The sequence below is a fragment of the Symphalangus syndactylus genome, chromosome 9 (genome assembly GCF_028878055.3).
Source record: "Symphalangus syndactylus isolate Jambi chromosome 9, NHGRI_mSymSyn1-v2.1_pri, whole genome shotgun sequence".
Taxonomy (NCBI): domain Eukaryota; kingdom Metazoa; phylum Chordata; class Mammalia; order Primates; family Hylobatidae; genus Symphalangus; species Symphalangus syndactylus.
The window spans coordinates 32,052,491-32,072,078 of NC_072431.2; the positions used below are offsets into that span (position 1 = coordinate 32,052,491).

The window sequence follows — 19,588 nt, forward strand, 5'->3', positions numbered from 1 at the left end:
GCAGATGCGATCAACTGGAAGAAAGGGTATCGCTGATGGAAGATGAAATGAATGAAATGAAGAGAGAAGGGAAGTTTAGAGAAAAAAGAATAAAAAGAAATGAACAAAGCCTCCAAGAAATTTGGGACTATGTGAAAAGACCAAACCTACGTCTGATTGGTGTACCTGAAAATGATGGGGAGAATGGAACCAAGTTGGAAAACACTCTGCAAGATATTATCCAGGAGAACTTCCCCAATCTAGCAAGGCAGGCCAGCATTCAGATTCAGGAAATACAGAGAACGCCACAAAGATACTCCTCGAGAAGAGCAACTCCAAGACACATAATTGTCAGATTCACCAAAGTTGAAATGAAGGAAAAAATGTTAAGGGCAGCCAGAGAGAAAGGTCGGGTTACCCACAAAGGGAAGCCCATCAGACTAACAGCTGATCTCTCAGCAGAAACTCTACAAGCCAGAAGAGAGTGGGGGCCGATATTCAACATTCTTAAAGAAAAGAATTTTCAACCCAGAATTTCCTATCCCGCCAAACTAAGCTTCATAAGTGAAGGAGAAATAAAATACTTTACAGACAAGCAAACGCTGAGTGATTTTGTCACCACCAGGCCTGCCCTAAAAGAGCTCCTGAAGGAAGCACTAAACATGGAAAGGAACAACCGGTACCAGCCACTGCAAAAACACGCCAAATTGTAAAGACCATCGAGGCTAGGAAGAAACTATAGCAACTAACGAGCAAAATAACCAACTAACATCATAATGACAGGATCAGATTCACACATAACGATATTCACGTTAAATGTAAATGGGCTAAATGCTCCAATCAAAAGACACAGACTGGCAAACTGGATAAGGAGCCAGGACCCATCAGCGTGCTGTATTCAGGAAACCCATCTCACGTGCAGAGACACACATAGACTCAAAATAAAGGGATGGAGGAAGATCTATCAAGCAACTGGAAAACAAAAAAAGGCAGGGGTTGCAATCCTAGTCTCTGATAAAATAGCCTTTAAACCAACAAAGATCAAAAGAGACAAAGAAGGCCATTACATAATGGTAAAGGGATCAATTCAACAAGAAGAGCTAACTATCCTAAATATATATGCACCCAACACAGGAGCACCCAGATTCATAAAGCAAGTCCTCAGTGACCTACAAAGGGACTTAAACTCCCACACAATAATAATGGGAGATTTTAACACCCCACTGTCAACATTAGACAGATCAACGAGACAGAAAGTTAACAAGGATATCCAGGAATTGAACTCAGCTCTACATAAAGTGGACCTAATAGACATCTACAGAACTCTCCACCCCAAGTCAACAGAATATACATTTTTTTCAGCACCACACCACACCTATTCCAAAATTGACCACATAGTTGGAAGTAAAGCTCTCCTCAGCAAATGTAAAAGAACAGAAATTATAACAAACTGTCTCTCAGACCACAGTGCAATCAAACTAGAACTCAGGATTAAGAAACTCACTCAAAACCGCTCAACTATATGGAAACTGAACAACCTGCTCCTGAATGACTATTGGGTACATAATGAAATGAAGGCAGAAATAAAGATGTTCTTTGAAACCAATGAGAACAAAGACACAACATACCAGAATCTCTGGGACACGTTCAAAGCAGTGTGTAGAGGGAAATTTATAGCACTAAATGCCCACAAGAGAAAGCAGGAAAGATCCAAAATTGACACCCTAACATCACAATTAAAAGAACTAGAAAAGCAAGAGCAAACACATTCAAAAGCTAGCAGAAGGCTAGAAATAACTAAAATCAGAGCAGAACTGAAGGAAATAGAGACACAAAAAACCCTTCAAAAAATTAATGAATCCAGGAGCTGGTTTTTTGAAAAGATCAACAAAATTGATAGACCACTAGCAAGACTAATAAAGAAGAAAAGAGAGAAGAATCAAATAGATGCAATAAAAAACGAAAAAGGGGATATCACCACCGATCCCACAGAAATACAATCTACCATCAGAGAATACTACAAACACCTCTATGCAAATAAACTAGAAAATCTAGAAGAAATGGATAAATTCCTCGACAAATACACCCTCCCAAGACTAAACCAGGAAGAAGTTGAATCTCTGAATAGACCAATAACAGGTTCTGAAATTGTGGCAATAATCACTAGCTTACCAACCAAAAAGAGTCCAGGACCTGATGGATTCACAGCTGAATTCTACCAGAGGTACAAGGAGGAACTGGTACCATTCCTTCTGAAACTATTCCAATCCATAGAAAAAGAGGGAATCCTCCCTAACACGTTTTACGAAGCCAGCATCGTCCTGATACCAAAGCCTGGCAGAGACATAACCAAAAAAGAGAATTTCAGACCAATATCCTTGATGAACACTGATGCAAAAATCCTCAATAAAATACTGGCAAACCGAATCCAGCAGCACATCAAAAAGCTTATCCACCATGATCAAGTGGGCTTCATCCCTGGGATGCAAGGCTGGTTCAACATACACAAATCAATAAATGTAATCCAGCATACAAACAGAACCAAAGACAAAAACCACATGATTATCTCAATGGATGCAGAAAAGGCCTTTGACAAAATTCAACAACCCTTCATGCTAAAAACTCTCAATAAATTAGGTATTGATGGGACATATCTCAAAAATAATAAGAGCTATCTACGACAAACCCACAGCCAATATCATACTGAATGGGCAAAAACTGGAAGCATTCCCTCTGAAAACTGGCACAAGACAGGGATGCCCTCTCTCACCGCTCCTATTCAACATAGTGCTGGAAGTTCTGGCCAGAACAATCAGGCAGGAGAAGGAAATAAAGGGTATTCAATTAGGAAAAGAGGAAGTCAAATTGTCCCTGTTTGCAGATGACATGATTGTATATCTAGAAAACCCCATTGTCTCAGCCCAAAATCTCCTTAAGCTGATTAGCAACTTCAGCAAAGTCTCAGGATACAAAATTAATGTACAAAAATCACAAGCATTCTTGTACACCAATAACAGACAAACAGAGAGCCAAATCATGAGTGAACTCCCATTCACAATTGCTTCAAAGAGAATAAAATACCTAGGAATCCAACTTACAAGGGATGTGAAGGACCTCTTCAAGGAGAACTACAAACCACTGCCCAATGAAATAAAAGAGGATACAAACAAATGGAAGAACATCCATGCTCATGGGTTGGAAGAATCAATATCGTGAAAATGGCCATACTGCCCAAGGTAATTTATAGATTCAATGCCATCCCCATCAAGCTACCAATGACTTTCTTCACAGAATTGGAAAAAACTACTTTAAAGTTCATATGGAACCAAAAAAGAGCCCGCATCGCCAAGTCAATCCTAGGCCAAAAGAACAAAGCTGGAGGCATCACGCTACCTGACTTTAAACTATACTACAAGGCTACAGTAACCAAAACAGCATGGTACTGGTACCACAACAGAGACATAGATCAATGGAACAGAACAGAGCCCTCAGAAATGATGCCGCATATCTACAACTATCTGATCTTTGACAAACCTGACAAAAACAAGAAATGGGGAAAGGATTCCCTATTTAATAAATGGTGCTGGGAAAACTGGCTAGCCATATGTAGAAAGCTGAAACTGGATCCCTTCCTCACACCTTATACAAAAATTAATTCAAGATGGATTAAAGACTTATATGTTAGACCTAAAACCATTAAAATCCTACAAGAAAACCTAGGCAATACCATTCAGGCCATAGGCGTGGGCAAGGACTTCATGTCTAAAACACCAAAAGCCATGGCAACAAAAGCCAAAATTGACAAATGGGATCTCATTAAACTAAAGAGCTTCTGCACAGCAAAAGAAACTACCATCAGAGTGAACAGGCAACCTACAGAATGGGAGAAAAATTTTGCAACCTACTCATCTAACAAAGGGCTAATATCCAGAATCTACAATGAACTCAAACAAATTTACAAGAAAAAAACAAACAACCCCATCAAAAAGTGGGCAAAGGACATGAACAGACACTTCTCAAAAGAAGACATTTATGCAGCCAAAAAACACATGAAGAAATGCTCATCATCACTGGCCATCAGAGAAATGCAAATCAAAACCACGGTGAGATACCATCTCACACCAGTTAGAATGGCCATCATTAAAAAATCAGGAAACAACAGGTGCTGGAGAGGATGTGGAGAAATAGGAACACTTTTACACTGTTGGTGGGACTGTAAACTAGTTCAACCATTGTGGAAGTCAGTGTGGCGATTCCTCAGGGATCTCGAACTAGAAATACCATTTGACCCAGCCATCCCATTACTGGGTATATACCCAAAGGACTATAAATCATGCTGCTATAAAGACACATGCACACGTATGTTTATTGCGGCTCTATTCACAATAGCAAAGAGTTGGAACCAACCCAAATGTCCAACAACCATAGACTGGATTAAGAAAATGTGGCACATATATACCATGGAATATTATGCAGCCATAAAAAATGATGAGTTCGTGTCCTTTGTAGGGACATGGATGAAACTGGAAAACATCATTCTCAGTAAACTATCGCAAGGACAAAAAACCAAACACCGCATGTTCTCACTCATAGGTGGGAATTGAACAATGAGAACTCATGGACACAGGAAGGGGAACATCACACTCTGGGGACTGTTGTGGGGTGGGGGGAGGGGGGAGGGACAGCATTAGGAGATACACCTAATGCTAAATGACGAGTTAATGGGTGCAGGAAATCAACATGGCACATGGATACATATGTAACAAACCTGCACATTGTGCACATGTACCCTAAAACCCTAAAGTATAATAAAAACAACTCATAAAAAATAAATAAATAAATAAAAATAAATCTTGTGTAAGACAAATTATATGCATTTAGTCTCTACCTCTCTAATCAAATTAATCAGAATGACTGGTGGAGTGGAACACTCATAAGAAAAATTTCTAGCAGCTAACATGGCATAGGACCATGGAGTGGATAATGTTGAAGGACAGTCCACCGTGAGTCTCTTGTACCCCTACATGACCTGCTGGGTATGCCAATAGTGTAAAGCCATGACCACTCTACCAGGACCGCTTTTCAGAGTTAGGCTTGCAGCAAGCAACCTTAAGGGATGAGGTAATGCCTCCCTGTATGACAAAGAGCAAGCTGGCTTACTGTTTACTGTTGCTATAATTTTCCCAAGCTCGGAGTTCCTCAGCTATGACACAGCACCACTGCATGCAAACTACTCTTCAGCACTCACTGTATCATCTTTTGGGGACTTAAGGAAAGAGTAACTGAAGTGAACATACTAATGTTTAGGCTGTTTGCTGTGCCATAAGTAAAAAATCCTTTGTCTCCAACTAAGAAGTCTCATGTCTTTACTGACAACCTCAATGAAACAACACACTTAATAGCTTGCAGGAAGAGGAAAAAAAAATCCAAGAACTGATAACACCCTTCTCTACTATAGTAAAGGCTTGAACTACATGTGAGAAAGGTAAGTTTCTCCCAACTAGTCTGGAAGAGACCTTTTTTGAAGGATGTAATGTATATAGCCCCATAAGTATTAACCATCACTTCCAATAAAATGCTTGAGCAATTTTATAATATATTTTAATGAAATAAAGACTCCTTCTGGGAAATTAGTGTTACCAACTCAAATGACTATCAATCTTGTGAGAAGCCTAATAGCCACTACATAGATGGTCAAAAACAGGGTAATTATGAATCAGTCCTTTGAACATAAATATCTTTAAACCAGATCTTTTTAAAATCTGATCTACAACATGTCTACCAAGGCTATTTATTTGAATTTGTTTCCTGAGGGGCTTTTACTCTTACAGGAATTTGAATTATAACTTTGACTTCAGCTCATAATTATTGGACTTGAGAAGTTACTTTTATACTTTCTAACATGTTTTAAGTAGGTTTTTTTTTCATTTAGATTTTTCATCATGTGTTACTAGCCTTTAGAGTTGACTAAGTGCTTCAGATCACATCTGATAAAGTGAGGTCACTTTAGTGAGGAAAGGCTGAGACCCTGAATGGATCTAACTATTTGGCCAGAGTTCACTGACCACAGAAAGGCTGGGTTTTGAGTCTGGGAGCAAGGGTGAGAAAGAACTGAGCTGCCCCACATAATGAAGCAGAGAACACACAAAAAGGTCAAAGTTGCTAGGGTGAGACTGAGAGGAAGGAAAAAAGGAAAGAGGGGGACCAAATAACATCTATCCATTTATCATTTAGTGAATATTTTTTTGACTGACTATTATAGGCTAGTCATTATTCTAAGAACTAAAAATAAAGCTATCAACTAAACAAACAATACCCCTGACCTCATAAAGCCTGTATCCTGGGTGGAGATATAGACAATAAACACATTGACAATAAACACATAGACCAACAATATAACTGCACATTATGATTATTACCGTAATGAAATATAACAAGGGTGTTGTAACAGAGTTAGGGGAAAGGCCGTGATGGCTACATTAGTCAGGATGATCAGCAGAAGTCAGCAGATTTTCTCTATAGTAGTGGTATTTGAGCTGAGACCTGAGGAATGGAAATGAGTCAGGCTCACCAAGATTTGGGGGAAGAGCATTGCAGATGATTGAGAGAGTTAGACTAAATGTGGAAAGGATATGGCAAGTTCAGAAAACTGAAAGGAGGTCAGTGTTTTTGCTGCATAGAAAGCCAGGAAAAGAGAGTTTAGAACTGAAGGGACAAGGGAGGGTTGAATGATACAGATCTTTGTATGCCACAGCCTAAATTTGCATTTTATTCTAGGAGCAATAGAAAGCCATTGAAGCATGCTTGCCAATTAGAGACATCTCTTAATTTATACTTTAAAAAATCGTTCTGGTAACCCATCAGATAGGTACTTCTCAAACTTTGAAGTGATAGAATCACCTGGGAATGTTAACAAAATGCAGATTCAAATTCAGTCAGCCTTGGATGGAGGCTGAGAATCTGCACAAGTCCAGACAGTGCTGGCCTCGACTCTGAGTAGCAAAAGCATGGAGAATAGATTGCCTTGAGAAAAAAGAGAACAGTTAGTAGGTTGGTGCAAAAATAATCACGGTTTTTGCCATTGAAAGTAATGGCAAAGCCACAATTACATTTGCACCAGCCTAACTGCACCAGCCTAATAGAAGGTAATGTGGGCCAGAACAGTATTCTTCAAACCTTTAAAAAAGTCTTACTGTATGAAAGCATATTTATTCTACGTGATGGACTCTGTTTTTAAATCACATTTTTAATAATAAAATATATAAACACACATTAAAAGAAAATAAAATTAAAACATTGCAAAAGTGTTTACTTAATAAAATGGAGGCTGCTTTAAGATAATAATGGTCATAATTGATAAAGTATTGAAAAATCAGCATCATCATGTGCTGCTGTTGAAATACACTTCGGTGAAATATATCTTCAGGAATATTAGGCATTTAGTGTTATATGTTCTCCCTTATTCAAGCAACTCTATTTCCATTAAAATTACAAATTTAATTATGTTTTTAAGAAGCATTATCTATAACACTGTATAAGAGGAAATAATACCAAAAGTGATAAATTTTTAAAAATATATCTATATAATGGAAACTAGGCAATCACTTAAAATTATGCCCTCTGGCTGCACATCAAAAGTGGATTGGATAAAGAAAATGTGATACATAAACACCATGGAATACTATGCAGCCATAAAAAGAATGAAATCATATCCTTTGCAGTGACATGGGTGCAGCTAGAGATCATTTTCCTGAGCAAATCAATGCGGAAACAGAAAGCCAAATACCATATGTTCTCATTGATATGTGGGAGCTGAACACTGAGGACACATGGACATAAAGACTACATGTAGATACTGAGCATTACTAGAGGGGGAAGGAGAAAAGGGGCAAGGGCTGAGAAAATAACTGTTGGTATTATGCTCAGTAACTGGGTGATGGGATCATTTATACCCCAAACCTCAGCATCATGCAATATGCTCAGGTAGCAAATCTGTGCATGTACTACCCCCTGAATCTAAAATAAAGGTTGAAAATAAAAGAAAATAAAATAAAACTATGCCCTCAATATATGCTTCCTGGGATGAAAACACCTAAACATAATGTTGACAAAAACAAGCATGGTAATAAATACTGTATATATTGCAAACCACTATTATAGAAAAAATAGCTGCATATGTATACCAAAATTTTTTTACAGGATAATAGTTATAATTTCTTGGTTATGAAATTATAGGTGTGTTCTATTTTTCTGGGTGTTTTATGTCTTTATATATCATTTTATATCATCTTTATGTATACGTGTAAGTAATAAAAATGTAATTTAGTTTAAAATTACAACACACAATTCCTTTTTTCAAACACCGAATCCCGCTTTACATCTTTTATGGAAAAAGCAACTGACAAGGGGCCAGAATGCCTGGCTTCTACACCAGGCTTCCATTTCACTGCAGCACATGCTTTGAGTAAAGTGATGCCATGCCTGTGGAGCCGGCTTTTTTTCATCTATCAAATGAGGGGCATGAGTTGGAAATGTATTTTCTAAACTGTGATTGATACAGGAGGTCATATTAGGCAGAACACAGACGGTCTTTCTGAGTATTATATATGTAACATTATTTTAATTTGTATTAGGAAAAAATATCTTGCACATCAAATACACATTTTATAACATATATGTGGTTCCACTGATAGTATCTACTAAAGTAAGGACAATATTTTACATATTTTTGGTGTCTATTTAATAGAGAAGTCAATTTAATGTTAAATTAAGTAAATTATGGAGCAGATGGTACACAGATACAGCAAACATCATTTGGAGATTATGAAAAAATAAGTTAAATGCTGCTAAGTGTACACCCAGGGGAAAATTTGCTCTGTGGACTCAGAGACTGTGACCTCTCAGAGCAAACAATAAAGGAGTGGAAGGACTCTGGGCAAGCAGGCCAAGGATCTGTATGGTCTACATTGAGGAATGAAATTTCAGTAATGACAAAAGGAAACGTAATTCCATATAAATTCAGCTTCTTCACATAAGAGAGATGGTGCATTATTCTTCACTTCTGTTTGGAGACAGAGGTTGTAAAGAAAGTTCTCCCTACACATAAAAAACAAAAAAACAAAACACCTTCACTCCCACCTGCAAGGCTAGGCCTGTGTCAAGGGTCCCGGCTGCAGGTTGTGGTACAGGTTGCAGGTGCTGGGGAGACACTGTGCTGCAAAGCACAGAAGTAGGTGGCTGAATCTCCAGGATGAGAGGTAGGGATATTCCAAACACTATAAAACTTCTCTTTTCCAAGAAATTCTATAAAATGTTTGTCTCTCTGCTCTTTCTGGCTTCATTGAATTAAGGTCAAAGACACAGGTCCTTTCCCAGGATCCTGCTGGAACCAGTGGAAGTTGACGAGCATTCTCTCCTGATAAGTACAATCAAGAATGGCATGCATTCCCTCCTGGATACTCAGGAATGAAGGACTCTGCTCCGGCGTATGTAGTCTGTTCACCCCTGCTTAAACAGAGAAGCACAGACAGATGACATTCATTCATGGCTGACTGCTTTTGGAAGATATGCTCTCTTTTCACAGCCCCCACAGGTGAGCACTTAGTTCCTAACCACCCTTCTATAACTTCCAGACTTTTAAATAAGATACTACTCTCTGCTCTTTTTCATATTTCCAGAGCCCAGCAATTCACAGCACAGCTCCCAAGAGAAAATCAAGAATGAAACTCCCAAAGCCTTCTTCATTTTTATCCCTCAGACTCACAGAGGACTCTGGCTGGGGTCTGGGAGCCCTCAAACACTATCAAGCCAAATCTCTTGTTTCTCTGAGTGAATATTCATAGTTCTTTGTTGCAGGAAGCTGAGAGTCTCCCCATCCAGCCAGAAACAAGATTTACTCCCCGTGCACAGATCACACAGCTCTCTCTGATCTCTGAAGAGGGAACACGGGAAAGGACCCTGGCAGAACCAGGTGCTGATTCTCAGTCAGTTGCATCTAGCATTTGTCCCTTAGATTTTTTTCTTTCCTTTTTTCTTCTGTAATACTTCCTGGGCATCTACCATGTATGTACAAGTTGTAAATTGAATAACTAAAAAGGATTCCTCCCCCAAGGGTGACCTAGAAAAGTTATTTTCTCCCCTTTCCAATGCAGAGCTCTGTTAAATAAGCTCCCAGTTATGGATCTAGTTATTGGCACTGAAGCTCAGTATAAAATGGTGTTATATCTGAGTCCTGCTCCGTAACGCTTATGTGGATCCATCATAGAATTTACACTAAGTTATACCGGAAGCAAGGAAGCTTCATTTTCTACCCATAAGACCTATGAGATAAAGAAATAGTTCAAATAATTGAATGGAATCAGGCCAGTGTGAAATAAAGAGTGACTCTCAGTCCTAAATATAGTAAAATATAATAATATAGCCAATAGCAGGAGAGTAGAGGGTTAAGCCTTATCTATCCTTAAATTTTCTTGTGATTTTATTTCAAATTATCTTTGTTGCAGTATCTCATTTATATCCAAGTATAGCTACCATTGGCGAAAAATTGTATCCTACTACTACAATTCAATCATTTAATTAAATTCATGAAATTTAATTCCATCCTTACAACCATGTGGAGAGGTGATTGTTATTGTTATTACAATTGATGATGTGTAAGTGGCCTGAGTTTAAGTAATTTTGTCAATGGTCAAATAATTTAGTAAATGACAGATATATTAATAGTGCTTCAATGACTATGCCTTGTAATCATCACATGGAACCTGCCAGTCGCTAGAATAGGCAAGACAAATGCCTATATTGGAACAGATATATTGGAAATGCCTATATTGGATATTCCTGTAAAAGAAGGTGAACACTATAGACAATTGTAGATCTAAACCTCATGAGGGAAGGTCTTTGGTGTCTGCATGTGTCTGTTTTGTTCATTATTCTACTCTTCATACCTACAAAAACAATTGTTGCTTATTGTGTGTTTAATAAGTAAGTGTATAATGAATGAATTCAATGTGTGTCTGTCGTTTAATGGCTAAGTTTTCTTCCTCTCCGTGATGCTTTCTTGTGTCTTTCCCGTGCCACACTATTTTCCTAAAAATACCCCTAAAACTTACTTGCCCACATACTTGGAATTTTATCTATTGGTTAAGTTTTCATGCATTTCATCTTATTCCTCAATTAATTTGTAAGATTTTTCTGGTAAGTTCATTCTGCTTAAGAGTAACATTTTATACTGCTATCAGTATAGTCAAAGGTCCTAATACGGTACATTGTAGACACAGGGGATACATATTTATTCTCGGTGAATATGTATTCTTCTTGCTTACTTACTAGATGATTAGCCACCAATTTAACCAAGTCAATGCAGTCTTTTTTACATTATTAACTGAAGAAAAGTGGTGCCCTTTAAAGATGTTCATAAGATTAAGAAACAAAAAGAAGTCAGGAGCCAAATCAGCACTGTGAAGTGGATGCCTAATGATTTCCCACAGAAACTTGTATAAAATTGTCCTCGCTTGATGAGAGGAATAAGTTGGAGTATTGTCGTGGTGGAAAGGGATTCTCTGGTGAAGATTTCCCAGGCATTTTTTTGCTGAAGCTCTGGCTAACTTTCTCAAAACATTCTTATAATAAGCAAATGCTATCATTCTTTGGCCCTCCAGAAATTCAATAAACAAAATGCCTTGAGCATCGCCAAAATCTGTTGCCATGACTTTTGCTCTTGACTGGGCCACTTTTGCTTTGACTGGACCTCCACCTCTTGGTAATCGTTGCTTTGATTGTGCTTTATCTTCAGAATCACAAGGATAAAGCCATGTTTCATCTCTTGTTCCAATTATTTGAAGAAATGGTTCAGGATCATTATCCCACTTACTCAAAATTTCATTGAAAGCTCTGCTCTTATCTGGAGCTGATCTGAGCATAGTGGTTTTGGCACCCATCAAGTACAAAGTTTGTTCAACTTGAATTTTTCAATCAGAATTGTGTGAGCTAAACCAATTGAGACATTTATAGTGTTGGCTGCTGTTTCCACTGTTAATCATCGGTCCTTTTCGATTAGGGCAATATGGTTAATTTTTTTTCTTCACAAATTGTTATGGAATGTCTGCCACTGTGGGCTTCAATGGCATCCTCTTGTCCATTCTTAAACAAATTATCCATTTTGTTTAAGAACGGACAGACAAGAGGATGGCTGATCTTATTGGGGTGTTGAGCCTATAAATTTTTCATAAAGCATCAATGATTTCACTATTCTTCCACCCAAGTTTCACCATAAATTTGATGTTTGTTCTTGCCTCAAGTTTAACAGAATTCATGTTGCTCTGATAGGGGCTCCTTTCAAACTGATGTCTTATCCTTCTTAGTGCCTCAAACTAAATCCTGTTCAGATATGTTATAACAATTTAGTATAAGTTTATTTTGGTGCCAAAAAATTTGAAATCCATGCAGTTTTTCATAATACACAATTTCCTTTTTCTGTAAACTTTTTGAAGACACCTAGCATTTATTGAATAAACTGATCTGAAAATCCAACAATTCACAAAGAGTGTTGAATTTATTTTTATTCATCTTTCAGTCATATGTTTCTGAATTACCTTAGCCAATTCTTCCAACTCAATCTACTGGCCAGATGGCAAATTGCTTATTGTGGCAGTTCTTTCTCTTCAATCGTTGGTCAAAATTTTGGTGTGTCTAACTTCAAACCAAAGACTCAGGGATTAGGATGTTTTTGAAGAATGATAATTCTGGAAATGGTCTATGAGCCTAGAGAGGTTATTTTCTTAGAGTGTTTTCCGCCAATGCTACACCTGTGCTGTCACAACCATAGCCACTTCCTGTCTGTAATGGTGAATCTTTTCTTTGGTCTCTCCAGCAGGCGGATGTTTCAAGCAGACCCGTGGGGATTTTGTGTACCTCCCTCCAACAGTTCTCTCACTGTAGCCTCTTTCAGTGCACAGAAACACATCACTGAGTTCTCCAGTTGTGGAGATGACAAGTTGATGGATTTGCTTGCCTTCTGCAAATTCAGTGAGTAGTGACTTATTGCATATTGCTGATCGTGAGTCCTGATGAATAAGGAAAATCATCTCCCCACTCCTGGGCTACTTGTACCAGAACAGACTTTAACTTCCAGCACTGGTGTCACAATTGCAGTCCAGAGTCACAGCCTCCTTCTCATGCACCAATGCTAATGGTTTAATTTGAGTTACTTCTCAGCAAAACCAGATTCTGAAGAAGAAAACAAAGAACCAAAAGGTTTAGGGATGAGTGATGTTGAACAAAGAAATTCTATTTTTACACCCTGTTACTTCTTCTGTCCCAAAGTTTCAATGAGACATTTCCCAGTCCTTAGGTCTTAGAGGAAGACTATTCCCACCAGCGGCATCCCTACCTAGCCACATTGAAGATGTGACCACACTCAGGCAGCTGGAGAGCAACATGTTTGGTTCTTTCTCTAGATAGAATATATTTTGTTCTTCTTAAAATTCAGGGTTCTGCATTGTGAGGTGAGTCTGATGAAGTAAGAGAAGAATTACTGGACTATGTGCTGCTGCTGCTGCCCTGGAATAGGAAACAGAGGTTTTCTGGTGTAGCAAGCTAGTATGTGTTATCTAACACTTCTCTATGTACTGGCTAAGAACCTCACCCAATGCAAACTTCCTTTGGCACTTACCCACCCTTAATTTGATAATAAATAACTTAAATATGAAAACAAACATGGTCAGGTTGGAAGGGAAATTGATAACTGGACCAATTACTATGTTCAGTCATTGCATCTGTGATGGAACTGAGCAATGAGGTTGAGAGGTTGGCACTTATTTTAAAATACTACATGTAATGAATTATGAAGGCAACAGAAGATGTAATAATTATGTATCCTCACATCTGTGTATGTTGTTGTTTCTTCTAAGGTAGAAATTAATCACATTATGCTAAGAAGGAAAAGCTGTTTGCACTAATCGCTGCAGATCATCGGACCTACCTGTTAATATAGCAATATTTCTCCTATTCCCAAAGTCTGTCCAGTTGCTTATCTTGGGAAAAAATGGCAGAAAAAAACTAATCTCTCTTTCTCTTTTCTACGCAGAAAAAAACTAATCTCTTTTTTCTAAGAGTTTAGAATGAAGCCCTCAGACATTGAGTCCTATCTTAAATGTTTTCTTCTTTTTTCAAGTTAGTTTAGACAGCCTAGCTCTGTTTATACAGACCATATTAGACACCAGACTCTGATCATTAACTTATCAAACCTTTGAATTTGTGTATTTTTATTATGTCATCTGGGACCCCAAATGAGCCACAGCAAGCCACTACATTCTGTACATCCACTTCTGAAAGGTATGAATCCTAGGTGTCTCCATATGTCTCCCCAGGAAAAACTATTATAGGAAAATTGATTGTGATAAGCCTTTCCTTTGTGTGAACATTAGCAGTAAGGCCATGTCCTACGGATATTACTCAATTACATTAAAAACAACAAAGACCCATTGCCTATTATAGCCTATTTCTTAATATAATGATTATAACATATCCTCCTTGTCTTAAAAGGATTTCAGCTTTGTCTAAATTTGTTGAAGGATCTCCAGATCTTTCACTGAAATCACCATTAAATCTTATGATGCCACATACAGCACAAATGATCTACTCTGTAAAAATATCCATTTTTTTACCAGTTGGTGGACTAATATACAATATTATTAATTTCTCCTCATAGTGCTTAACTCCATTACACTTCACAATCAATGAATCTTATGATTGTATTTCTGTCACTCAAGAAGTGTCCATCCCAGAACAAATATTTTGGACAGTCTCATACCTAATTCTGAATTAATTTTGTTTTTAATGTCTTATCTTCAAAATTGAAAAGAAATAACACAAGGCTTATAATGCATTTACTGCTCCAAACTCCATTATAAAATCTAATTCCTAAGAAGAAGCAAAATAAATTAAAGTAACTGAATTTGTGGCTCTCTCTTTGCTATGTCCAATTATGAAAAATATATACAGTGATAGCCTATATGTTTTAACATAGTTCACAACTCTCAAATACTATGGAGATGATGAGATTTCTTAACCTTCTTAACGTTTTCATACATCTCATGTGTCGCTATAAAAATGGATACCAAATACAAAAATTATTTGATGTCTTAATACTACTCAAAGAAAGACAAAGTTCCCAAGTATGAAAGACACTATAGAAGCCAGGAAAAAATACATGAGCAGAGAATCATGCTAAACATGCCTTTCTGACTAACGTCCTCATGCAAGTACCTCTAACTGAATACAGAGAAAAATTTATGGAAAATTTTAGTAACTACATCTTGGATCAATTATTGATTTGTTTGATCAGTGAGGATAAGATATATCAAGGCCAGAAAGGCTGCCTTATGGGACCAAATGATCTCCAATGAATACTTGTTTTAGCAACCTTCCAGAGACAACCCATCACAGTAGGGATGTATTGGCTGCAATATTATACAAATAGTTGGGGGAAAACTTTTCTAGGATAACACAGAAGGTGGCCAGTTCATGCCTTTTTTGAAACCTATAAGATTCCATGAAAAGTGTAAAAATGGAATATGAACTGGAATACTGTCCTAAGGAAACAGTTGAATATGTGACACTTCAAATTATCTATATACAGGGGAACATAATTTTCCAGGAAGTTATATAATGCTTTGCCCTCACTCAGAACTTCCCTTTTCTTATCACCTCCTTATCCTCTATAAATAGAGACGCAACACATGAGAAATATTAAAACTAAAATTAATTACTGTATCAGACATACTTGAACTTCCATGACCTAATATTTTATTACCCTTCACTCTCATGTCCCTGAGTTGTCCACCCTGCCATCATAGGTTGTCAGTATTACTATCAACTGGTGACTTGTAGGTCCATATTACTCCTAGTATCTGGAATTCTATATAGTTCATTCTTTCACAAACTTATCTAGATAAATAAACCCATTATACTCAGTCCTTATACCAACAGGTACAGTTTTCTTTCCTGGCCTTTCATTTAATCAGCCTTTACATGACCTAAGCCTGGATGAGTTGGTATTTAGAAAAAAATTCCAGAGAAAGACTGCCTTTCAACCTTGTGAAAATGACCTTATTAGGTACTGTTTATTACCAGTTCAACAGATAAAGTACAAGGAATTGATCTGTGGTTACTTTGTACCAATTAATTTGACATTATCCGTCCTTAAATGGCAAGAATTGAGAAGGTATTCGTATTACAGATATTGAACTGAATTTCTTCAGAGACTCTTTAGGGGCTTTTCAGAAAATGAGTGCAGACTCGAGTCCTTGAAACACATGTATAAGTGAATAAAATAGACAGCTCCATCCAAGTATAATCGAACAGTGTTATCTAGATGACTGGAACCAGTTGTTGTTATACTATCTTTGCATTCTTTTGTTTTTCATCATTTTGGTGATATTTTTCAACTTTAATGGTACAACGTTGCATATATTTGTAACTTTTTTGTACTTTGTTCTTTTGTTAATAAAGCAATTTGCTTAGGTACAGGCTTTACTTGAGGTAATAATAACCATCCTAACACTTTTCACCTCTACAAAGCCACAGCTAGTGCAAAACATTTAAATAATTGTGAGATATGTCATTCTATACCAACTCCTGGGAAAATTCAAGTATTAACCATACCCAATTAATATGACTAAAATAAATTTCGATCAATACACTTAGCCTTAAAATGTTAGAAAAATGTCTATTGATAAAAATTTAGGGTAGTGTTGGTACAACTATACTTGATGTGTTTAACTCTGATTATAGGAGTTGGTTCAATCCTCAACTGAACCTCTCTATTATCAATTGCCATACTGTTTCTTAAACACTATACCTGCCACAGTGTTTCTTTAAACTGTAAATCAAACCTCCAAAGAAATTCAAACATTTGAAATGTTGAGTTATTCCTATAACATGACAAAAGTTTAAAACATTCAGGTATAGAAAAAACAGAGTGGTAGCAGAGATGATGATCGTGTATGTGCCCAGTGGCGTGTGCTTTCTCTAACCAAGATTCAGACTTTTCAAAAGATTATATATTGTGTAATTCCATCCATGTGACATCCAGAAAAAGATAAAAAATATAAAAGAACAGACCAAGGTTTGCAAGGAGTTTGAGATGGTGAAGGTGTGATTTCACACAGATAGCACAAGGGAGTTTTTGGGGTGAGCAATCTGTTTCGTATCATAATTATGTAATGGTTACATCAAACTATGCAATATATCAAAATTCAAATTTCACACATTGAACTGTATATCAAAATGTGTTCCTTTTTAAGTGGTAATTTTAAAACTGAGAAAATAAAATAAAGCAATTGATGTGGTTTCTATTTTTCTATCTGGAACTCTGATTTTCTTTCCCAACTTCTGAGAAAGATAGCACCAGGCATGCCAACTGTGATAGGCAAAATAAGGGCTCCAAAAAAGTTAGGCCCCAGTCCCTGGAATCCGTGAAACTTATCTTATATAGCCAAGGGAAAAAAGACACTGCAGATATGATTTAGTTAAGGATACTGGGATGAGAAGTTATCCTATGTTATATGGGCCTTAAATATAATCACGTGTGTACTTATAGTAGGGAGGCAGAGGGCGATGACAGAAGAAGAGAAGCAGTGCAACCATAGAGGCAGAGATCAGAGTGATGGAGCTACAAGCCAAGAAATGCAGGCAGCCCTCAGAGCCGGAAGAGACAAGGAACAGCTGACCTTTCTTGCCCAGCTGTTTTAACCCTAATTTAATCTAATTACTTTCCCTATAAGAACAAGCCATAACAGCCATAACTCAGCCAGGAGGAATTATTCTCCACATGCCAACTGCTGATTAGATCCATCCTTAGGAAGAATACTAGAGATCTTGAAATTAGTCTACTCTTGACCACAGGTGGGAGAAATAGGGAATTAATTATTTATGCACCTTCTTTATTTCTGCTGATTTATCTACAACACTAAAAGATATAACTCTTTTAAAAGAAATTGTGGTAGTAATGTTTAATTCAGTCAAAACATGAACATGAGGTAGGGAGATTTGTAGCAAGCTGTCTGTAAATTAACCATTGGTCTAAAGTCTTGTTGTAATCCACTAATAAGAATGTGTAAGATAGGGCTGGTCGCAGTGGCTCGCGCTGTAATCCCAGCACTTTGGGAGGCCGAGGCGGGCAGATCACTTGAGGTCAGGAGTTTGAGACCAGCCTGGCTAACATAGTGAAACCCCGTCTCTACTAAAAATACAAAAATTAGGTTGGGCGCAGTGGCTCAGGCCTGTAATCCCAGCACTTTAGGGGGCCAACGTGGGCGGATCACGAGGTCAGGAGATCAAGACCATCCTAAGCAACATGGTGAAACCCCATCTCTACTAAAAATACAAAAAATTAGCTGAGCATATGAAACCCAGTCTCTACTAAAAATACAAAAACATTGAACCTAACCCTTTTATTATATGCTTTGAATGTCAATATGTTAGTTTCAACTTGCAAACAAACAATATGACAAACGCTATAATTGATGGTCTATGACAAAGGAAAGGGGGTGCAGCTTCAGCTCCAGTCTCAGGTTTGTGTATGGGTAGCAGGTGCTTGGGAAACAATGTGTACTTGCTGCACAGAAGTAGACAGCTGAGTCTCCAGGTTGGATCTCTGTGATGTGCAGGGAGAAATGTTTGGCTGTCTTGTTCAATGTAACAGTAATTCTTTGGTCTTTCTTTTCACCCACATTTGAACGAATGTCTATAATAAGCTTAGGTCCTTTTCCAAGTTCTTGCTTATACCAAGGGAAGTAGTTTGAGGCACTGTCTGAATAAGTACACTTGATAACAGAGCTCTCTCCCTCCTGGACACTCAGAGTTGAAGGATGCTGCTCCACATTCTCTCCATTCACCGCTATGCAGAAAGAAAAAATCAGAGAAAGAAGAGGGATTGTTAGGTCATTACTCTCTAGAATTATTTTTCATAGTAACGAGAGGAAACCTGAATAAAGCAAGTCTCCTCTTTGAACTTCTGAAGAATATTCACTAATACACTCTGTTACCCAAATATCCTCAACTCACAGTCCAGCTGCAGCCACAAGAATATAAATATAGCTTGAATGGATGTCATCATTGTTCTTCCCAATTAAGATCAGTCATTGACCTGCAACCTCCAGTTATAAGAGTTACTTCTATCATCAGGTTGTCTATTCTCTCCTCTGACAGCCATAGGGGTTTCTCACACTGTGTACCCAACCAATAAGAAAAAGGCTCTGCTGCTACCATAAACCTATTCATTCAGGACACACTAAAATGAACCCTCTATTCTGCCTCAGCAGAGGAGCACTACCATCTTGTGGTCACATCCCTAACTACTGAACTTGCTGGTTGAATGTTTTTCTCTAACCTATGAGGCACTCAGGTGCACAAAAGCAGCAATGAGTCAAACAAATTGGGTGTTCAATCAGAGATTAAATGCACAGTAAGAGTGTAGAGATCTAACTCTATAATTATGCACACTACTGAGTCATTATTCATAAATTATAAAGAAATAAATGCTGTTGATGTTTATTCAATGATGGGCTGAGTTTATATGTTTGAAATTAAGAAAATACCATAATTCACT

The 19,588-nt window shown here is 37.5% G+C and overlaps 1 gene segment (V, D, J or C); it reads right to left on the reverse strand.

Moving 5' to 3' along the window:
- Positions 1-13,180: 13,180 nt before the first annotated feature.
- Positions 13,181-19,093, reverse strand: LOC129490636 (T cell receptor alpha variable 13-1-like). The segment is given in 4 exon segments: positions 13,181-13,203; positions 17,709-17,732; positions 18,593-18,877; positions 19,045-19,093. Coding segments are annotated over 4 exon segments (381 nt in total).
- Positions 19,094-19,588: the final 495 nt, after the last annotated feature.